The sequence below is a fragment of the Macrobrachium rosenbergii genome, chromosome 2, assembly GCF_040412425.1.
Source record: "Macrobrachium rosenbergii isolate ZJJX-2024 chromosome 2, ASM4041242v1, whole genome shotgun sequence".
Lineage (NCBI taxonomy): Eukaryota > Metazoa > Arthropoda > Malacostraca > Decapoda > Palaemonidae > Macrobrachium > Macrobrachium rosenbergii.
This window is the reverse complement of record NC_089742.1, coordinates 62,196,354-62,221,115: the sequence shown is the minus strand read 5'-3', so window position 1 is coordinate 62,221,115 and position 24,762 is coordinate 62,196,354. Positions and strand designations below refer to the sequence as shown.

Genomic DNA, 24,762 nt, shown 5'->3' with positions numbered 1-24,762 from the left:
TAAATTGCAAGCTACTCATAATTATTCACAGCAATTTTGTACAGTATTGGTATTTGCTCATACTCAGTAACTGCCTAGCATCCTCGGTTAGCTTAATATGGGGAAGGTTAGGTTAGGATGTTTACCAGAACTTCACTCTTATAATTTATGCCACTATAAGTTAGGTTAGGTTGAAACAGTTTAGGAGGAGTAATGTCCCCCAGGTCAAGTAGGGCCTGGCATTATAGGTTTGGTTAGATTATAGGAAGATATGGGTAGTTTGCACCTCTGTATTCCATCGCATGATTTATGGCACTTTAGATTAGACTGGAAATCCAGTTGGCCTTCCATCCACAAAGCCAAGTATGAGTAAGCATTTCAAGTTAGGTTAGGATATTTCATAATCACTCCCACAATTCATAACTTTTTTGTTTTTCACACCTAAAACAATGGTTTCACACTGAGGTCCCTACCTATTATTGTAGGATGGTTGGTGATTTAACATAAGTAACAAAGTATATACAAAATAGTGTCAACACTGTACAATACAACAAAATAATATAAAAAGAATCTTATGTACCATGTTACTTAAATACCACAATTCTCCTTAACATGCTTATTACAAAACTCATGCTAAAATCTAACACAAATTTGCTGCTACCAAGATATTTTCCAATGAATGGTTTTACCTTCTAGGAATTTTTGAAGTTCTTTGTTTAAGTTAACAAGATCATGGGATTGGGGCTCCCAGGTGGACTCTCTTTGTCCCAGTTTACTGTGGGGTGGCTAGTAAATCTGGAGAGTCTCTGTTATTTTCGGTGGGAAACATGGCACATGAACAATGCAAAAAGCTGACTAGTTCTTTTGTTTAAGTTTTACAAATCTGGATGATTTTGGAATTCAGCTATTGCTTCAAAAAACCGGCTTCAATTCATAGTCATTGTTCGTTGGGTGAAGACGTGTAACTCTTGTCCCTTGTATTTTTTTTTCTTGTGTTTCGATGTCTCTGATATTAATTTATGGAACATATACATAGTTTAAAGACACAGGAACCCCTTATATCTTACAATTAAGGGGGCACCACAGTGGGAATCTAGTTGTTAGGTGGGGGAAAATACATCAGAGTGGAATGTGCCGACTTGGAGTATTCCGAACATCACCAAAATTGCCAAATTCTGCAAGTTCTGATTCTGATTAAGGGGAGGTTTATTAAACGTTTGGTAGTCTGCTTAATTTTTACTGTACAGCATAATCATATGCTGGAATTGAAAACATGATTTTCCTATGTTTTGGTCTTTTAAATGTTTCTGACACTCAATTCAGTAGCAAATTAGTGGGCTACATCTGGTCTTGAAGATAATGGCCTCCTCTTGTATCTTACAATTATAGGGACCACAGTGGAAATCAGGGTTCTTGAGTGGGGGAAAATACAAAAAGGGTGAGATACAAAGATATAGCATAACACGTCCATGAAAACTATGTAAATTCAGATTGTGATTAAAGTAAGGTTTACTGAAGTGTTTAAAGTGACATTATGTTTATGTAAGCAAGGACCTGGTAACCTAGGTTATGTTAGTGGTGGGCTAGGTGAGGACCTGGAACCCTAAGTAAAGTTAAGTCACTACCCCATCATTTTGATTGACACTGACCTAAGTTGGGTTAGGTGGGTGTCCAATCCACCCTCTGCTATGAAAAGACCAAGTACCCTAGGTTAGGCATGGTTAGATTAGGTTGCAGGCCTACTATCTTATTAATAGTGGCTTTTGTTAGGTAATGGGGAGGTAAAGGGGGAAGCCCATGGCTAAATAAGACCCCGGCATCCAAAGTTAGGTTAGGTGGGGGTACAGGAGGGCAAAGCCCTTTGGCCAAACAAGGACCCAGCTCCCCGGCTGAAACAAGGACCCAGCCCCCTAGTTTAGGTTTATGGGTGGAGATGGGGGTTTGCCCCATAAGCTAGGTAAGGACCCACCCCTCAGGTTTGGTTAGGGTAAATCCATCCTTGAATTTCACTCAATATGTGTTTTCCCTCACCCAAAAACCCACACATTAATGCATACACAAATATATTTTCAACTCTGGAATACAATGATAGTCTAAACAAAAATTTACAACTCATTTCAATGCTGAAATCAACTAGGCTTTTGGTAAATTGTAACATTTTAGGCCTTATATATAAATAAATAATTAAATAAAATATAAATATAATATATATATATATATATATAATTATATATATATATATATAGTGTGTGTATGTGTGTGTGTATATGTGGTTTATTAAGCCTCACCTAAGTTTAGACAAATGGACTAGTATCACAAACTGCCAACGATAAAATAATCAAAACAGTAGGTTAACTGAATTAGATATAGGCTACTACTTAGTTCTACCAACACGAAGTTATTACTAATAGAGTAACTTAAGGTTATTAGTAAAATAGGCTAACCTTATTAATAAAATAAATGGTGCAATAGCCTACCCTATGCTTCATATAACGCATGGATGTACGGCCTGGCGCTGGATTAGGTCTACACGGCGGTGGGCCACTAACTTGCCAACGTACACAGTTTAAAGTTTCAATGATTTCTCACCTTTTCTAAACTTCTTGTCCGAAAAATACGTCCTGCGGTTGTAGTCTCCATTATCTCTGCAGCAGTACAACTCTACTCTTGCTTGAAACCTCGTCGGCGACACCAAGCTTGATATCCTTAGCATAGGCCTAACACGTCTAGTCTTTTTCCAGTCTCATGATTTACTACGCTAGTAGGTATTCTACTATGCTCTAAGCCAAGGCTGAACACTCACATCATTCAATTGGACAATTCCTCAAACTTATAAGCGCTCCTTTAACGAACGAACAGCGAACATACATGATAAATGCGAGTTCCCGGTATGCATATACGGATGTCGGCTGACAGCGGACAATGGAACAGTTCTTCAAACTATAAGGGTATGAATATTGGTATGAAATCTTTCGAATCTTCGACCCCGAACAATTTCAGTAAATATGTAAAAATAAGCTTTACCAGTTATTGCAATGTCAATGTTTAGGAATGGAAAGGAATATAAAATTTACCCCAACAGTCCAAGCACTAGGATCTGTAAGGTCACTCAGTGTTGAAAAGGAAATTGAGAGTGAAAAGGTTTTAAAGCTGCAACAGGGAGAAAACCTCGCAGTTGCAGTATGAAACAACTATTACGAACAGGTGGAAAGTAAGACATAATAAAAAGAATATGAAAGGATATATGGTAAAAGGAATCAGATGGGTTGCAGCTAGGGGCCAACCGCTGCTAAGCAAGGTCTGAAGAATTCTTATGACATTGCTGCTTGAGTGGCTTTCGAGTGGGTAGGACGTATCTGTGAAGTGGCTCTGTGAAAAGTGCCTGACTTGTGCGATGTTCAAAGTGAATACAAAGAAGAGGAAGGAAAAAGAGAAAATAAACACTGTAGAAATTGAATCAAGTAAAGGGAGGATCAAACTATCGTACGAACACTATCTCATAATTATCGAAGCAGCACATAAAGATGGAACACTAAATAAAATACTGGAGAAGGATGAGTCAACCCAATTCAAGAGAGAGTCGGCAACCTGCAAACACTGTTCTGGGGAAATTGATGAGGAAGGAACTTGCTGTGAAATGTGTGACGTATGGTTCCATTTAAGAATGTTCAGCTATCGAGGTCAGATACACACCCATACTTCGTAGTGATAACATATTGTACATCTATTATAATTGCAAGAGGCCTGAACAAAGAACACACAAAAAACGCATTGAAGATGAACTTGAAGAAATAAAAGAAAACACAGAGTTATTAACAAAGTTGATTCAGGGTTCAGCTCAGAAAACTAGTGACGTAATGATCAATGGAAAGACCATGATAAACATGGACAAAACTTGTGCTAAATCACTAAGACAAAAAAAGGTGCTTCTGATCAAATCTACGAACGAAGAAAGCACAGCAGCTAATGAAAAGAGACAAATTATGAGTAAAATAACGGCGCCATTTGAACAGGTTAAAACAACAAGAGATGGACATTTATTTGTAGGATTTCCAGACAGGAAAAAATCAGAAAAGGCAAAAAATGAGATTCAGAAAATCAACAATATATCAGTAAATGAGAAGGGTAAACTTAAACCAAAAATAAAAGTAGTCTGTGTCCCGACGGATGAAGATGACATTGTCGATAACATTATAAAGAAAACTCCATGGATAGGTAGCCTCATTTCTGAAAATGACGACCTGAAAATTGTAAAGGAAAGGATAGCCAAAGATGACAAATATAAACTATATCATCAAATGCACACCACAAATACAAAAGGCTACCTATGATAGAGGTGACAAATTGTGTACACTGTATTGCAGTTGCATAGCATACGACTGTTACATACCTTGTCAATGCTATAAATATCAGGAATCTGGTCACAGCGCAACAAATTGTAGAAATGACCAAGCTTGCCCTAGATGTGGTGAAAATCACAAATCAAATGAATGTGCTAGAAACATCTTCAAGTGTAAAAATTGTGTAAAGAATGGCCATAGTGATACTAAACATAAAACATATGATGGCAATAAGTGCACAGTATATAAAGAATATGTCAAAGGTGAAAAACAATACGGATCATGGCTTTGACTAATAATCTTCTATGCAATTTAATACAAGTAGAAAGCAAATTTTAAAAAAAGAACTAAAGACTCTCATATTCTGCAGAAGCTACGATACTGACGAGAAAACACTGTAGGACAATTATGAAATATAAGAAGCACCTTATTTTGAAAACGTACAAGGGCCCGCCAGAGAGGGAATTATTCCTGTGGAGGGCTGTGCATAAAACCAAACAAAGTGAAAGTGAAGAACCTAAGTAATGCCTACAGTGCGCCGTGAGAGGTGCACTGACGGCAGTACCTCCTACGGGGATGTCAGTGTGTACATTCAAAATGTAAAATTGATCTCAGTTTGATGGCGGTTTACTTTATTCCCATTTATCTGAACGTCGCCCACACACTGTTGGTGTTCTTTATTTTGATTTTTGGATAAAAAAACTCACTCGGTAGGTGGGACTATGCACTTAGGAATTATCTTTAGTTTCAACAAGAAATATGGTTTCCTCACACTTTTTTTAAGCATGCGTGCAGGATTGGAATGGAATGTAGAATTTGGCCAAGGGTCAAGCGCTCGGGCGTATGAGGTCATTCAGCGCTGAAAGGGAAATTGAGAGTAGGAAGGTTTTAAAGGTGTAACAGGAGGAAAACCTCGCAGTTGCACTATGAAACAATTGTTAGGAGATGATGGAAAGTAAGATGAAAGAGAATGTTAACGAAGGTACAGTAAAAGGAATTAAAAGGGTTGCAGCTAGGGGCCGAAGGAACGCTAAAAAGATCCTTAAGTAATGTTACAGACTGCACCGCAGGAAGTAGCCTACACTGACAGCCCAACCTCCCTACGGGGGGCATGCGTTTAAGACCTCAGTGATATAACAATTTTGTTTAATTATCGGTGATGAACTCGCGAAAACAGTGAAGTTTGGTAATCTAGTGCGAAGTAGGTAGGCTACTTTTGCACATGTGTAGTCTTGTTTTTGTATGTAGCTATTAGGCGTGGTTCCCAATACAACCTTAGTCGTAATGGGAACTGTATAGCTTACAGCAGTATATTACAAGTTTTTCCCTGTGTGCTTTCCCAACGTAAAAAGGTGTGTTTTTTCATTATATCCATTTCATTTAACAAAAAAAAAATAATGATTCAAATGAGATTCTAAAATATATATTATATATATATATATATATATATATATATATATATATATATATATATATATATATATATATATATATATATATATATATATATGCATGTTTGGGAAAGACCATCCATTTTCACCAGAGTTCAAACTTTTCATTCTCTATCATTTTGGTGAAAGATATGATGAGTAGTCCATGGCTTAGAATTATACTATACAGCGCAAAATACTATTTTTCAGTGTCACTTGTTTTCACCTTTTATTATTTGGTCGTAGGTAGTATTAAAAGCAAGGCATTTTTCATTAATAAATTTCGGGATATAGGCTACCATGTTTTCATTTCTGTATGTCAGTATGTCAGCGGAAACAAAACTGCACATATATTTTACCCGATTCGTAAGCAATTGTAATAGCCACAATGCCCTCTTACCTTCTCGAATTCTTCACACTTTTAGGATACACGTGTCACTACAAAGCCTTAGATCCAAATGCAAGAAATATGAAGTAATTTTGATCGAACCTGCATCCTGAGTAATCAGAATGAGTAGTATCCGAATTTGGTCTGATGACCTGGTACGTGTCCAAGTGGATATTGTATGTGGTTACCTTCTAGACTTCCAAAAATGGGGGTTACCTATCTTGGGACTGTATTCAACAGAATTACATTCAGGATTAAGTACTGAAGCCGAACATAAGTGTTAGATACCATTGATTATTTCAAGTGATAAGCTTTTCATCACAAAACTATTATTCACAAGAACATGATTCCATTATTATCTGTTTAAATGTAATACACTGGCATCCCAGATTTCTTAACATAACCATACATTGGGTTCCTCTCTCTCTTGTGATGCCATTTTCCTTTCTAAATTCGGGAAAATGTAAGTTTGAGCAAAGCTATTAATGATAGGATTACCAGCTGCGACATAAACTGGAAGTGTCCATTTAACTTTCACCCGTGTCTCGCCTATTTTATCTTTTAAATCTCTTTTAAATTAAATGGATTATGAAATTTAGACTATAAAGTAAAGTACTGGGGCATTTACTTAAGCAGTGCTTAAGACGATGAAAAAGGAAATTTGATTGGATAGTTAGCTAGAGATCCAGAAAGTAAATGAGATGCAGTACATGGATCTAAAAAAGAAAGAGAGAAAACCCTACAGTTGCCGTTAGAAGTGACACAGCAATTAGAGAGGTCATACAGCAAGATGAAGGAGTGGGAAGGGAGGAGAGTAAATGGCTGAAAAATGGGTGCGGCTAGGAGCCAAGGGTATGCTGCAAACACCATTCAGTAATGCCCGCAGTGTATCAGATGAGGTCACTGCAAAGGGGTAGTGCCGTCAGTGCACTCCACACAGGTGCACTGTAGGCATTAAGATTCTTTGCAGCATCCTTTCAGTCCCTAGCTGCAACCCATCATTCCTATTACTGCACCTCCGTCCATATTCTTTCTTTCCGTCTTCTCCTAACAACTGTTTCATAGTGCAACTGTGAGGTTTTCCCTGTTACACCTTCAATCTTTCTATCTTCAATTTCCCTTTTAGTGCTGAAATGACCTCGTAGGTCCTAGCACTTGGTCTTTGGCATAAATTTTGAATGAAATATAGTGAAGTTGCTACAATCTTATATCGGCTTACTTTCCATAAAACACAATGTAGTCTTTCTCTCATTATACACTATGTAGTCTTTCTAAAGTTATTTTTCAACTTCAAAACAGTCTGACATTTTTAATCAACAAAAAAGATGCATGAATAGAAATATTAAACAGTTTATGTGGCAGAGAGCCCTTAGCTGTTAAACAGGTTGTCCTATTACCTGAGAGTACTATTAAGTGGAGTCCTGTTGTGCACAAACACTATCTGTACAGGCATGAACTGTCCTTGTGCTTCAAATGAAATACGGGAGGATGAATCATCAGCGGTCCTCTTTTCTGAGAACGGACTAGCAAACTCTATATACTGAGCTTAGTAACCTCTATGTCAACCCTACATGCAGAGGATTAACTTCCCGAGGTGAACGAACAATGTCGCCAAAGCCCTACGAGACCTCTTATGAGAGGTCTTCTGGGGCATCTCCTTTCTGCAAAAGAAAGAGTAGACAGCAGAAGACAAAGAGCTTGACAAAGAGGAAAAGGAAGGAAAGCACTTTGCTCTTAGCTTGTCTCCAGTGCTGGAGAACTGGTCGAGCCAAGAATCAGTGTCATCAAAGTAGTCAGTGCTAGAGTTGATGCTGCTTGAGCATCTCCCATGGGAAGGGAAACACACAAGAGGCTTAAAGGAGCTGACCTTCCTTGAAGAAGCAGCACGAACCCTTCCTGACTTAGCCAAAGCCAAGTAGTCAAGGAAGGCCAAGAACAATGAACTTCCGGAGATACTGAGGGTATGCCACACCTTTCAAAAGTATTCGGTGGATGATGAGGTACCAGGAGTAAGCAGTGACAAGGCACACTCAAAAGTCAGGATTTTACCTTCCCACATGTACTGTCCCTGGACTGAGAGAGAAGCACAAGTGGCAGGTACAAGGGTACGTATGGAAGGGGTAGGGGAGAATGAATAAAAAGGGTTCAGCAATGTCTCCAGGAAGGTGTTCCCCCTGAAGATGCCGAGGAATACTTCTTACTCCTGTTCCTCTTACTCTCAATTCTTTCTGACTGCAAAACTGACCATTTCACACTCCCTGCAGCACTGTACAACCTACCACTACAGGTAGCACAGTAGTGTTTATTACTCAAGAGAGGAGACATATAGAACCAACACACACATCCTTAACCCCTCACCATATTATGTTGTTTTCAATGATTTGTAAAAAAAAAAAAAAAAAAAGCATAGAACATTTGCAAAAATGTTTAAACTTAGCCAAGTCGGAACACAGCAATTTCTCCTTACTAGACAGTGGCTGAAGAAAAAGTACTTTGTGACAAAAGGCAAGATGGGGTATTTCCCCACTTTTCTCTTTACCACCAGTTAACTATATTCCTACCAAGTTTCAACACCAGATTCAAGCTCACACTAAGAACTAGAATGAGGCAATAGTTTGTGTTTCAACAAGAATGTTTGTTTGTTATCAAAGCTACAACACAAACTTAGTAAAGGAAGAGTACAACGTACAGTATTCAAAGTTTAAGGCTTGAAATTCAAGTTGTCTTGATGGTAAAGTCATCCTTCCACAATATTCTTTAAGGAATAAAATTAAAAAAAGGAAATAAGAAGAATGGAAAATTACCCAATTTAAACACAACACTGGTAACAGTCTTTTGTATTTTATGTGAAATGAATGAAACTATGGTAGCAGTGCAAGAATTGTGCCAGGATTTTCAATCAAAAACAAATTATTGGCAACATTTTAAGTAATGATAATTTTCACTGAAGTAATGCCTCTTGGTAAAAATACATCTGTGATATTAATAATAAGAGTAACTTTGAATATTTTAATAGAGTAATACAAGTATTTCAACACAGTTCACAAACTTATGTGGGATTATCCTTGATGTGTAGCAAATACAAAAAAAATATAATGTAACTTTCGTTTAGCTAAGCAACTTATGCTCTGCGTTTTTCTTCAGCATACTTGTAATGCAGATCTTTGCAGTCATCTTCACTAATCTTGATCCAGCCATCTTCTTTGATCTGATAAACTGAAAAATATCATAAGGGTGAAAAACAGCAATGATGATAAGAAATAAACAAATTCTGTAATGGTAAAAAGCAATGGTACTCCATTATAATTTACAGTGCCCAAATTCCTTAAATCACATTTCCAATTACCATACATCAACAGACATGAAGATAATGTTCAACATCTAGTGATCAATAAAGTGGACTATAAATGAAAACGTGAATACTGTACCCAACTTCAAAGTTGTAAATACTATGATAATATTCAAATCGACTCTAGTTAAAGAGAAAATTGCAAGTGTTAGCAAACCATTCTATTTAAAAATAATGGATGGAAGGATAAAGTATGATATATAATCTTACAATTAATGTATGCCAAAAGTCTTAGTCACTTCCAGTTTAGATGCTTAGTCACTTCCAGTTTAGATAACACAAATAGTCAATAATACTCCAATTCCCTAAAAAAAAAAAGAAAAGACAAGTGGACTGCATGTTTTCCCCCAAGTTAATAATATTCCAATCCTCTAACTTGCACGAGATAATATAAAACCAGATACTGTACAGTAGTGATGAACTCTTTCAATGCCTTGTTTTTGCACTTAAATTACTTGTACAGAACATTGTACACTTCCATTTTCATGCAATTAAGTGATAAAATGGAAGGATTAAATGAATCAGAAAGTCATCCTTCATAAAGCTCTCTTGTTACTCCAATGATGCTTTTATTATTTGAAACTTGTTCTATTGTTATTATTGCGCATTTAAATGACATGCTACACTATATGAGTATGCATATACTGTACAGCACACGCAGTGCAGTACACTACAGTACCATTAATGACTGCACCTATTCACTAGGGAATGGGTAGATTTGAGATGTGCAGTAATGAATTATGCAGATAACATTTTCATTAATCTCTGCAATTTTTGTGATCTTCGTGTGTGTATGTGTGTGTGCATGTGATTTAATTTTTACTAATACACCCATTCATTACATTTTCATGCTGTAAAATATATACATAACCTAAGCATTGCTTGTGAGAAATAATACAATAAGTTATGACTGTGATATAGTTTTGCTAACTCAAGTGCTGTATTTATGGGTAAATTTCAGGTAAAATATGATTTTCATTTGACTCCTTTTACACTTCAGTGCAGAACTGTTCTTACTTTTGTGATCCTCATGTGTGTGTGTCTGTGCATGTGATTTAATTTTTACTGATACACCCATTCATTACATTTTCATGCTGTAAAATATATACATAACCTGATCATTGCTTGTGAGAAATAATATAATAAGTTATGACTGATATAGTTTTGCTAACTCAGTGCTGTATTTATGGGTAAATTTCAGGTAAAATATGATTTTTATTTGACTCCTTTTACACTTCAGTGTGGAATTGTTCTTACTTTTACAGATTCTATAGGTTTTACTGACTGTTTGTTCACACACAGTAGGCGAGGAATAATGCAATGTTAAGCTTGGGTTGTGGGATAGCCTATAACATACTACTATTTCCTTGTTTACAGCTGTCAGCAACCCCCTTTAAAAGTATTAGTTCATATAAAATTTCAAGATTCTCAGTGCCCTTGCCCAATTTAAAGATTCTCAGTGCCCTTGCCCATAGATTTGTTCTAAAACAAGAACTGACATGTGGAAAGAAACCACTGGAAATGAATATATGAGAATTGAAAACTGCTGCTGAAGAGATTGTACAGTTAAGTAGAAAGACCACTGGAAATGGATAAAATGTAACAGGAAAAAACAATCCAGCTGAGGGCAGAAGGTCACTGCATTAGATTTATGTTCTTTTTCTTTTGTTCTTTCATTTTCCTATTATTATTGCCATATAAATAATTTTACACTGGTATGCCCTGACCTCTTCCTCTTTTTGATACTACAGTTCTTAAGTCCAGTACCTAAGCATTCTGTTTTGTAACCCTGTTATTCTATATGTATTGAGTAATCTGTAAGAAAAAAAACACACACACACCACACACATACTCAATACTTCCAGTGCATTCTTCTGCCTTACCTCTCACAATACCACCAGAGTATGCATCACGAAAAGTAGCACCATAAATTGCACGTCTAGCCAAATCCTGAGCCTCAACATCCGTTAGATTCGTACGGTATCCAGTGTCCATGATACCATATGCAGTGATAGACCCAGACCCAACACTGAAGACATTGCCAGCAAGGCGGTTGCCATCATTGTCTACATAATAAAGTCCAGGTCCCTAGAATATGAAAATTGTTAAGTAATTATTGTAACATACAGTCCTTATAATATAGTAAAAACTGGGGAGATAAAGCTTAAATACAGTTTCATGTCTCAGATTACAGTATACAGTAACTAAACATACAGTTCAAGGATAAATTTAAATACAATAGCCCATGAAAAAGTCACCATTTATTTCGATATTTAAAACAGCTGATGAAGCAATTAAGATCTATGAAATCCTTAATAATAACCTCAATACTGTATTGCTGTCCTGGGTCTATTTCTCAAATGAATAAAAAAAAGTTTAAAAAATATAGAATAAAACAATTGTCAAGTTTTGCAGTTACAAATGAATACTTCCCACAAACCTTAATGGCAAGAGTAAATGTTGAACCAAACCCTTCATTCAATTTTAAACCACCATCTGAGCTTTCAAGGAAAAATAAGACTAGTCTGACAGACATCACAATGCTCCTTATACCTTTCTCCCAGACACTTTTAACTTGAAGAATGCTTTGCCCCACATAGTACCGTATTGATCAGTAGGAAGAGGACAAACACTGCATGTACTTATGAGACATTTTAAAAATTCCACTGTTAACCCAAAGTAACAAATTTTCTAAATATAACCATGGCGATTATTAAGCTTTTGACTCTAAAATCCCACTGCAACTGCCTTGAGTCATATCATATTTAGAACTTAACATGATACAGACTCAAGTCTTTGTATCACACAGGCAATCCACAGAGAAGTTTCATGGACAATAAAACACCTGTCCTCCAACCCTCCCTGCCATCTTCTCAAACAGGGCCTTGTTCAAACAACTTAACCAGAGCAGTAAGGGGAAGACTTACCTGAGGAATTTGTTCTCATGGGCAGTGAAAACTAGAGCAAAATTAAGTTAAAAAAATTGGAACATGTGAAAAGAGGAAAAAATAAAACTGAGGCTGAGAGGCTAGGATGCATTTCTGAGAATGGACCCTTTATTGACTGATGTTCTGCAACAAGCAACTTCTTCAGTAGTTGCTTTTACATCTCAATATCTGGTATTAAAAAATATATGCAGTAGGTGATAGTAATTTCACTGGGGAGAGGGGGTTGCCTGCAAGGGCACACTTCAGTATGATGCCTTGCAGTCAGTTACAGGGTTCTATTCAATGAAAGAAGTATCCTTTGGCTTGGATTATGTTAGAATACAATACACCCATAAAACAGAACTTCTCTTAAATTTTACCTGCTACAAGCAGGTGTCAAGCAGGTGTCCCTTCAAAGACCCAAGGTTTGCATCCTTATAAAGGCCATTCTCAACATCACAAACTATCTCAGTTTTTTAAATCTCACAAGATCCTCTGAACAGGAGGATCTGTCCACCATAGGCATTTGTGAGTACCCAAGCATCATTTGTATCATAAGATCTTATCAAACAGAACTCCCATGAGGTCTTCAACCATGGATTTTGCTGGTCCTCTTCCTTCCAAAACCTTAATTGTAATAAGACCTCAGTTTTTAAATCTCCAAGATTCTGAACATATCTGTCTGTAACACGTAATTTCAGCATACACTGTCAAACTTCTGTCAAAAAAATTTTTACCATTTTAGTGCCCATTTCTGCTCCACAAAATAGAAGAACCCTTTACACACATCATAAATTTTTGTTTTGTCCAGAAATTTCTTCCTATGGCATCTATGCTGCTGCTGTCATCTCAATACCTGCTTTGGAGTCCAGTTGTCTTCAAGATAAATGTTTTCTATTTTTCAAAGCCTGCCTTCCACCTCCACTCTCCTTCATTGATCTTTCTATTTATTGCAGGCACTGAAAATCCCTAACACATTTATATTTTGCAATCCAGAACATCTCTTGTGACAAAATTTTTGCTCATTACACAGTAAGGAGTTCCTCCAACACCTTTTTCGTGGCATCCACATTGGGAATTTTCTGTCTGAACTCTTCCCTTTGCTTTTTTCTAGTCATCATAGGTTTTGTTTTGCTTATGCTGATTAAAATTCCTCCTATTTATTCCATTCCTCTCTTTTAAACATTAAAACCATGAAATACCAAACTTGGTAAACATAACTGTTATGGAAACACTGTTTCAATTTAATATCAAATGGTTTCAATTTACATGGAAGCACACTTGAGAATAAGTATATTCAATGGCACTATAACCTGCTTAATAAATTGGAATATAAAATTAATAAAAATAAAGAATATTAATAAAACACCAAAACCTTTGCCTACTCACCCTCTTATCCCATCCAGCAATCATAACACCCATAGACAGACCATATCCTTTATACTGGTACACCATATTAGCCAGTAATTTGGAGGCAGCAGCTACTGAAATTCTCTCTCGATTCCTGTGGGATGAAATTTTGTATAACGATGAAAACTAAGTGACACATTAGTCTTGACAGTATTATATGTCATCCTCTTGTCCTCAGAACACCTTCCCAGCAATCAACAGATCATTTATCAAATTCAAAATTTACAATTATCTGAGAAACACCTATGATTACTGAAAAACTTTAAATACTATCCATAAAGCAAGAACTAATTAAAAACTTACTAAACACAAAGAACTGAAAAGTATAGAATCTGATTACGGTATCACAATAACAGTACTGAACAATCATTCACCACCAAACTGATCAGTTGGAATATATAATTCTAATTCCAATCACATTTGTAATGGTTCATGACTAATGTTACTTAGAAAATTACATGATGAGTATATGCATTACAAGGCTACAGTTACAGAGGTCTGCTCCAAAAAGGGGAAATGAATATAAAATACAAAGTTTACAAACAACTTTTAACCTCTTTCATGGAGGATGGTTTTACCATTCTAATAAGGACAATAATGAGTATGGATGTTAACAATATAGCTTGGAGAGAGCACAATAAAAACTTGCACACATCTGCTACTACAATCAGAATGAGAGAAATAACATAGTAACAATGGTGGACACAGACTGAATTGCAGAGGGTAACTTGAAATGATCTACCCATATATCACCTTATCCTTTTAATTCAATAGCGCTTAAACATCAGTTAAGTTCCCTCAGTTCTCTTATACCTTGGACTCGAATTCCCATTTTATCTGAATTCTCCACTATCCCCTTCTTTCACCTTCTGGACCTTCTCAAAAGTTAGCATCCTGCCACTTTCTAACTCATCAGTTTTCAGACTCATAATGTCTCTCCCATTTTTGTCATGTCCCCAACCAATGTCAATTTATCTTCCAGCCTCTGAAAACCACATCTCTGCCATTTCCTCATTCTTTTCTGTTCACTTGTCTAATGAATCTCCACATTTTCCATTCACACTGTCAGATTCTTCTCCATTTTATTGGTGACAACATCTCCACTACATTGTGAAATGCAGGTCCTACTGGGTTCATTTCTGGGACGTTCTTCAGCAATATTTATCAAATCTTTCCAGGATATAGCTATTTTTTCTACCCACTAAACTTCAGCCACACAATCAGGTATGTCGCCTAACAAACAGGTAAACAACCTCCAGTGCCTACCTTCCATTACAGAATAATCCTTCTCTCTTATCTATTCACCATTTATTTGTCTTATACACAGCATACATAAAACATCACTTATTCCATTAAACCTTGCAATCTAAACCACAATCTGAGACAATCTACTACATTCAATGCAATGTACAGTGCAGTTTACTGTCCTACATTTCCTCCTTCAAATCACCCACATCATTTAAAAAAATATAATTTAAAGACATGTCTCCTTCTTAGCTCCTTTTCCAGTCACCATCATCCTTGCTTATATAGACTGTCAATTTCTATATTCCATTCAACTCTCATTTTTTTTTTTTTTTTGCATATTTTTAAGACCCGTTCTTTTTTCTAATGGTATTAGCATTGCATTTATTAGATCCAATAAACCTCTCATTCATTACTCCCTTGTACATTCTTCCACTTACTAAAATAAGCAATAAAGAGGTCAGTGATGGTCCTTGATTTGATCCCCTTTACCTTAAATTCTTCTGAAATACCTGCCACTAAATTTATTACGCATTTTGTGTACTGATTTTGTTCCATCACACTCCCAATAAGTGTTTCTGGCACCTTTGATCTTTATAAGGTTCTTCCATTTTGTACTCTATCTTAGTGTTCTATCAAATGCCTTCTAACCATTTACAAATACAAGATATAACTTGATCCTTTTTTGCGTAGCATTTCTGCCACTGCAACAAATTAAAGATTGCCTCTGAAGTAATATTCCTAGTATGAAGCCAAAATGATAACCAGTAATTTTAAATTTCATTGACCTTTCATCAACCATCTGCCCCCATATTTAGATACCATGTTCCAACATTCTTACACTACCTCCTTTCCATACTGTGGTGCATCACCTTTTTATACTTGTATTCCTATTGTAACATTCTTGCTACCATTTTAAATCTCCTTTAGTGACTAGTTCTTCAGCTGCTTTTAAATAAATGCAAGTTATAACTGATGGTTCCAGAGCCTTAACATTTTCTATCTCATGGATTCTCCTCACCTCTATGCTGTAGATGACATATTCTCAACGTCAAATCAACATATTCCCAGTCATTTCATCTCTTCTCTTAGTATATGCCCAAAATGTTGCCTTGATTGTTCCAGGATTTCTTCCTTTCTCAATTTTAATTCTCCACTGGCATCTTTTGCCTTCTCTACCACTTTCATATATTTCACATATTTCCTCATCCACTCTTCTTTTCCAATGTTTTTTCCCCCCTCTGATGTGTTGAGATTCTGAATCCATTCCTCTCATTTCTTCTTCTTCCTCCTTGTCACCTGCTCCTTGGTTTCACGATACACTACTGTACTTCAGCAACCGCTCAAAACATGATACAGTATTTATACATACAATATATCTGGTCAATTAATGTCTTGGTGTCTGATCTCAGAACAAGTTTTAAATGTTAGATCTAAGTCATAGGAGAATCATGAAATGTCTCATGTAAAGTTACAATAATCATAACAGGAGCCTAACTATGGTAAAAAGGCTGGTAACATGCCCTTCTGTTTTCTCTAACCAACAAAAAAGCTCTCATAATAACTAATAACTAAGAAGGCAAATGTACTCTTCCTACATTCTTTTTTTGTTACACTAACATCTCGAAAGAGAATACTTCAGTTGAGGAGCATAACAATGGTAAAATAGAAAAATGACAAATTACCTGAGCTCATATAAACGACACTGCTTTGCTAAGACACGTTCCCAGTAAGTGCAGTCAGCTGCTCCTCCTGCCATTGTACCCAGCAAATATGGGTTGATCTCAATAATCTTCTTAACTTGCTGAGAACCTGAAATAATGAGTTTATCTTCAACAACAGACAACATTAAGGCGAAATGCATACATTACTTTTCGTCATAAAACACCTACATTAATTCATCTCAAATATTTCTTAAAATACTATAAAAGAAGTGAATATTAAAAAAACCATAAATTTTAGTTTATCTCAAATTCACGACAATCTTAACCAATCCTTGAGCCTAACTGACTCTACTTACAGCAGTCTTATCCTTTAAATCTTATAGCCTAAAGTATACACTGTAATTTAAGATCTTGTCACTACCTAGCATAGGCTATATTAGTATCAAAATAAGGAAAGAAAGAAATACACAAGGCAAGAACACCAACAACACACAGTCACTAAAAGATCACACCTGAAGAAATTCAAAAGTTTACTCTGTATTATATATGATATTAAGCTAGGCTTCCAAATGATAGCCATTTTTCAATTCTTACTGAAATATACAAATCTGAACGTATAGTTTAACCCCATCACTGTACCAAAACTCTTACCCTTAACAGGGATGGCCTATAATAAATAAATGAAAAAATAAAACACTACTGTACTATATTTACATCAAGGGAAATCATCAATAATTTAATCTCACCAATATATTGTCCTGATGTAGCCCTTGAATCAGCAGCCAATATTACACCACCATCAAACTTGAATCCCAAGGTTGTTGTTCCATGAGCAAAGTTGAGTTTAATCTTTCTGCCAGTTTCATCAACAAGAAACTCTCCAATCTGTGACTCTGACTGAAATAAAGGAAAATTTCTCATTAAAAAAAAAACCTGTGGCAACAGCATTTCAGTTAACTTCAGAATACTATACAATGAAACTCAACAATATAAGACTATAAATTTGTGGGAATTTATCACACAATGCTAAAACTTCCCTCCATTATGTGTGGAGGCCTCTTCCAATAAGAGAAACAACTTCATGAAAAAGCGTGGCGCTAAGACTATTTTAACCTGTTATTCAACATAAAGTTCCATGTTTTTATGAGCAAACAAAAAGTCTGGATAATCTTGGCATTAACTAAAGTCATTTAAGTCCTGCAGAACCTCCTGTACACCATAGCATGAGAGATGATCAAGATGATAGGGCAGTGTGCCATAGAAAAAGGACTTGCATTCCTCTGTAAGACAGGAAGACCAGCTCGGTAGGTAGCATAATATTGCTAAAACCCAAAGAGTTATATAAAATAACCAACTCCCAACCCCTGTTAAAGATGGATGGAGGGAGTCATCTCCAACTAATAAATGTTGGAGTTTATGCTCAGTAACTACTTGCATCTGGCCCGACCAACAAGAATGCAGCTGGGAAGAGGATAAGAAAGCCAGGAGGGAGAAGAAGTCACGAGATATTTGTCACGTAATCACCCCTTTATTTACATAAGGCACTGAGTAGTTTCCCGTACTCTGCTTCTGCTTCCCCTTCTAAACAGTGCCAGGAAAATGTATCATACATATGCATCACTGATAATATAAATACCTAAGCAAAACTAATGATTACTTGATGATTACATAATTTTGATGTTTTTGATGTAAATTTTTAATAAAATTATTGATGAAAAGAGCTCTGTAGCTATAAAACTATGATATCGTTATAAAACTGCATACTCTGACAGAGGAGTCATCATACAGTGCCTTGGTGTCAATAATGGAAAAAAGTGATTTTGGCCGATTTTCACCCCCTTCCCAGCCGGAAAACCCCCTTAGGGAAGAGCTCAGCACAAGCACCTGGCCAAGCACTGTCAGAGTGTGTGCTAATTACATAACTTCCCATGCACACCACCCTCAGATCAACCCAGAGAAGAATGAGCAAAAGGGCAGGGAGAGATGGAGGGGAGTCTGGGAGGGAGGAGCCAAAAAGATTCAGTGGCACCTAGGGCAAAGTATAACTTCCTGAAGACATCAATGAAAATATTTGGCCTCCCTTTTCTTGCTGAACCTCTTCCCCTGCAAAGGAGAAAGGCCAGAACACACTTGTTAGATAACACTAACTTAGAGGACATAAAGCAGATAAATACCTGTTTATATCCTTCAAACTTCTACTATTTACTTGTCATGTCTAAATTCAACAACAAGCAAAGAAAAATGCTGGACAATAATCACTCAACCTCCTACCACCAATCAACCACCTTCTAATGCAGCTCCAATGACCTTTCCCTGCTCAAACTGATAAATACTTCTACACTGAAGGCATAGGCTGTATTTTAGGTTTTGATGTGATTTAGACAAATTTACCATTCACTTCAGATGGAAATGACTGGTTAACATATTACACACATCTGTAAACCTTAAAATATTGTGATGGGAAACCACAATTGGATATCATATACTTCTGATCAGAGTAAATTTGGAAAGCAAAATGAGGACAACTAATCACCAAGGTCACATATGACTAGGTACCCTAGGTTAAGACAAGTTAGGATGCATGCTTGTAACTTCACCTTACAATTTACAACCCTTAGGTAAGGTTAGGAGGGGGAAAATGTGTCTGGTAAGACTCAATTCCTAGTAAAAAAAAAAAAATTGCATACTATGTATGACAGCATAAATACGTTTCCTTTGGCAAATTTATTTTTTTACATGTACACATGTCAACTGAACATATTGATGTAGCACAAGCACAAAGCAAAAGCAAGCTTTCATATGCAGCCTTGTGTACTATTTGGCATATACTTATTAACACTTTAGATCTTAATTAAATCATAAATTTCTTAACATATGATACTTGCAATCCTAGCCCACAACAAACCTAATGTCAGAAATAGTCGAATTATAGTCATTTTGTTATATTTTCCATAAGGAATACACCCTAGAGGCTGGTGAATAATGAGGCAAGTTTTTACTTGCGTTTTAAAAGATATGAAGCATCATCATTTTCTAAGTCCTCGTGACAGGCACTCGTGAACAGCAAGCATTACCCTATTTATGAGTGTTAATTAGAATTTTGTCTAACTTATGCAATAATTACCTACCTTTTTCAACCAATTCTACTTTGTGTGTGAAAAGTGTTAATGGACATAATCAGTGAATTATTTAGTACTACAGATGTAAAACTGCTCTTCCTCCGGCTGGAAATAAATAAGCCCTCCCATTGCTACATGTCTCTCCTCCACAAAACTACACTTGGCAAAGGGTCAATTCCCAATCTGAGGAAGTGTGTACCTTGTAGCTGTTTGCATCCTAACCTCAAGGTTAAGTATACCTTAGTTTAACCAGACCACTGAGCATGTGCAATGGTATGGGGGAGACAAAAAGTCTGGTCTGCAAAGTCAAAATGAATTACTTTACTTCACTAGCATGTTAACTGGTGCTATAATTTTGGTCAGACCAAGTATGTGGGCAGTCCCCCTGGTCACCCTAATTTCATCCAAGTTAGGTAACCAGTAATTCATGTATTTCTCAAGTGATATAAGTATAGGCTAGCATGTATTATTCTTGTTTAAACCATTATTTGATATTATAGTTTTTAAGCTGTGATCTTAAGTCTCCTTAACATAATTAGTATGAATCTCAAGCTCTAGTTTACATGCAAAATAGCTGTGTTTAGAACCAGTTCCTGGGGGATTAAAGTAAAAGCATAAACAAAAGCTCGTAAATATCATAAATACAAACAAAAGGCATAAACATAAACAAAAACATAAACACATGGCAGTAAATATTCATGTCGGTGACTGGCAGGAACCAGGATAGTCTTCAGTTTTACCCCCAAATCTGTCGCAAATTTATTGCTACCGAGATATTACTGGGTAGTATGCAAAGTAGGGAGACAGAGATATTCAGTATTACTTGGGAAGGGAGCAAGTGCCCCTCCCCGGCCAGGTCAGGACATGACACCCTAATGTAGCTTAGGAAAGTAAGGACTGGTTAGACGTACTAGGTTAGGTTAGGAAAGTTAGGTCTAACCAGACCTTACCTTCCTAACCTAACTTTAGGTCCTGACCTAGCAGGGGAAGAGGGGCTTTGCCACCACCTGGACTCCCCAAGTAACACTAAATATCCCTCTCTCCCTACTCAGCATAGCCTACTAAACCCAGTGTAAGAAATGAATGTCAGAAACGTTCAAACCACACATTACACCATAGGAAAATTATATTTTCATGTCCAAAATGTGGAAATGGATTAATATAAAATTTTTATCGGCTAACTGAACCATTTACTACCCACAGTAGCATAGCCTGACCTGTGTCCAAGTCGCAGGAACCATAGTACCTAGGCTAGGAGGGGGCTTCACGCCTAAACCCCAGCCACTACCTACATATTATATCTGTGCTCCTCATTGCGCACTAAACCTTACATTATTTCGACAAATGCTGGAATTCGAGTGTAAGATGGCCTCTCAACCTATTCAAATTTTACCCGTGGTTCTTACCTTAGGCAGAGGTGGCATGAGCAACTGATGCTGATTTATCAGATTTTCAATCTCTGGCACTGGGACTTCGTCATCAGGTCTCCCATATCCAAGGTACTGACATCTTTTAATGCCATGCAACGCTTCTAGGCCATACTTTTCACAAAATTGATACACGGCCTGACAAAAGAATATTTGCCGAAAACAAGATCTTCAGACAGAACTGTGACGTGAAGTTATCAAACAACCTTTCAGGCTTCCCAGGTTCGGTGACTCGTCAAAACTCGCGAGATGTAGAATAGATACCTAACTCGCGCACCTTTAGAATAAAGAGAAATGTGTAAAATACAAATTTATGTCTAACATCCCCATTTTTCCTTGTGTATAATTATGTCCTGGTTCAACCTGATTGATACAGCCAACTGTATGTTATGCTAGATTGAACACCTCAAAACTGCAACATCACTTGTTGGTATTATTTTATAACTAAAAGGACAACAGGAAAACTTATCTAATTAAAAAAAATTATAGTATTTTACGTCATGGAAAATGTAAAAAATCTAAGATCTGAATTAAATCATGCCTTGGGAAACATGTCAGTTACAGGGTTACAGCAATGCGTAAAATGAACACCATAACTAAAAATTCACCTGTAAAGTTATTTTGAGAATAAAATTAAGTTTTGACAGGAATTTGAGAGTGCCGGCTTATTTCGAAGTATAACTTGATTTAGCACCACAAGTGCAAGAAATCGCTCAGTTTATAACTCAAATGAATTAAATGTACCGAAGACAGGTCAAATCATTATGTACAAAACTTTACAACATATAGAAAATATTGACATTTTATATGTGATCAAAATCATTATCTCCGTACTCATTTTGAAAAAAGTTTTCAGGTCAATTGGGCAGGCCTATTTCTATAGCGAAAAAGTCTGAGATAAAGATCACACGCATAAGATTTTTGTTTATTTATTTATGTATTTATTGATATATTTATTTATGGCATAAATTTCAGCTGATTTCGTTGTTTGTTTTGTTGGGTGGTAAGAAAATAAGAGCACAAATGGCTGTTATTCAGCTTTTGACCTATCAGATATTTGCGTTTTCAGTATATATGTCAGTCTATTAAACTTCATTTTAAAGTCTTGTAGTTAGCCTATAATGTAGTACAAGCATCGATTAAGATTTCAGGGATGATATAATCTTTTCTAGCTGAAGATAGAAGACCAAACATTTATCAGTTATAAGAATAGTACCGCAAGCTGTGAACATTTTCTTTACACACTAAAAAATTCCGAGATTGCAGTCAAGTTTCTCAGAAGACAAACTCTGTTTCTGTTACCTACAATTTAGGCTTCGTCTGGATGTAACATAAGCCTATATAATTATTTCTAGAAACGTCATCCAGAAAAGAAGAAATACTCTTAGCAGATTAAGGACTGAAATATGAATTTTTAGACCTTCCCCGTGGGAGATACCTCCAGGACACAGTCATAGCAGCATCTTTAAAATAAGTTGAAGATCTGACACCTACTTCATGTACTGGAAAACTACACACTCTATGCACGTACTTGCAGTGTGAAACTTTTCTGTACTTTTCTTTTCAGCTCAGCTCTCACTACAGAAATACGATAGCAGGAATACAACTTAACGGTGCCTTTGCAAATGCAAAACATGCAAAGAGCTTCCGAAGATGTTCAGTGTCACATGACTTCAAGTGAATGGAGAAGACAGGTAAACTGATTATTTTAATGTTCCATCTTTTTCTTCTATTTCTGTTGCAAGAACAGACTATCCGTTGCACTGTTTCTTGAGTCTGCAACCTAACCCATTGAAAACAGTGTCCCATGTGCAAGCTTCCGGGCTAAGGGGTCGGGCGAAGCCTAGCTATAGCAGGTGCAAGAATAAGCAGTTGCGTAGCCATTAAACTCTCAAGAGAATGATGAGTTCTGTCTGTTAACCCTTCAAGATCGTTTTGAGATAACACAGCATTCTTACCAACGAAAATCACCTCGTCTCACAGACAAGGCATGTGCCATTGTGATTGAAAAGCATTTCAGGTAACTTGTGTGGTTTATTTCCTTTAAATAAGACTCGTTCTAAACATTGTCCAGCAGTCTGTTTTTATGTCATTATGATGTTGATTGTCATGTTTTATTAAAAAGGATAAATAAACATCGTACGATTCATTTATGTTCTGAATAACTGATAATTTAAAATTAGTTCAACATGTTAATTGGAGAAAATTCGGAATTTGGACCCCAAGAGCTGAATAGATTGGGTACTTCGAGTCTTATCCTAATGTCTTAGGTTTATATTGGTAACGAGGCTTACGTGAAACTGATATCTACATAATAGAAACACACACACACACACACACACACACACACACACACACACACACACACACACACACATATATATATATATATATATATATATATATATATATATATATATATATATATATATACACACACAAATATGTATCACGTATGATGAACATTAGATTAAATTACTAAAACCAAGCGCACAAACGTATATATATATATATATATATATATATATATATATATATATATATATATATATATATATATATATATATATATATATAACATTACACCTTTTCCCTCACCGGATGTGGTTCTAGAAGGAAAAAATTCAACAGTCACTACCACGCTCAAATTTCAATTGTTGATGGTGGATGAACCCCTATGAAAAAATTTTACATTATTAACCGATCCATACACATTTTACATACATGAAAATGCACACACACAACACACACACACACACACACACACACACACACACACACACACACACACACACACATATATATATATATATATATATATATATATATATATATATATATATATATATATATATATATATATATATATACATCTCTTTGTTACTTTCTTATCTTAAATTTTACATGTGATGAAGACTGGGTATAAGCAGTGACCTCGTTGATCTAAATATTCCGAGTTAGCGCTAAACTTAAAATTCAGGATTCCTTTTGTCTTTGTCTGTGTTCCAAAGATCCTTATAGCCCAGGGCAAGTAAATTACCTTGTTGCTATTAGGATAAAGTCGGAATTGACTTTGTTATCTTGACAAACAAATTATAAGCACAACTTGGTTAGGACTAACGATTTAACTATTGCACTTTAGACTTACAGAAGCTACTTCGAAGCGTGACATATAAGCTAAAATATGTTTCAAGAATACTAATATAAGACAAATATTGACACTCAAATAATGTTATGGACAATATCCTTATAAATACACTCTATAACATTTCATCGTAACCATGAGAGAAATGCCGCGTTTGAAGAAGAAGAGCAGAAAAGTAAACAGTCATCGCAGATTTCAAGCTTACATAGTGCAACAGCGGACTACGAGGTAGCATCGTTTACGTGACCGTTCTCAGGCAATGGTTTTGGTTCCTGTTTGAACAGTGAATTATTTTGACACATCTTTTTAGGCATTTATTGCAGTAAAGTTGCGTTTATC

The 24,762-nt window shown here is 36.1% G+C and overlaps 2 protein-coding genes across 2 annotated transcripts in view; both read right to left on the bottom strand.

The window, feature by feature from the left end:
- smog (G-protein coupled receptor 158 smog) overlaps positions 1 to 3,390 on the bottom strand; it is a 563,528-nt gene extending 560,138 nt beyond the window's left edge. The window contains exon 1 of the mRNA XM_067119738.1: positions 2,569 to 3,390. Coding sequence (XP_066975839.1) covers positions 2,569 to 2,619 — 51 coding nt within the window. The 5' untranslated portion in view covers positions 2,620 to 3,390. The remainder of the gene's footprint in view (positions 1 to 2,568) is intronic.
- A 5,742-nt stretch (positions 3,391 to 9,132) lies between these two features.
- Positions 9,133 to 21,525, bottom strand: LOC136847796 (proteasome subunit beta type-5-like). The gene is made up of 6 exons (XM_067119707.1): positions 21,258 to 21,525; positions 17,479 to 17,629; positions 16,754 to 16,880; positions 13,803 to 13,917; positions 11,370 to 11,574; positions 9,133 to 9,353 (listed from the first exon to the last, which is right to left on the bottom strand). The coding sequence occupies exons 1-6, from the start codon at positions 21,273 to 21,275 to the stop codon at positions 9,259 to 9,261; spliced, it is 711 nt and encodes a 236-aa protein (XP_066975808.1). The 5' UTR covers positions 21,276 to 21,525; the 3' UTR covers positions 9,133 to 9,258.
- Positions 21,526 to 24,762: the final 3,237 nt, after the last annotated feature.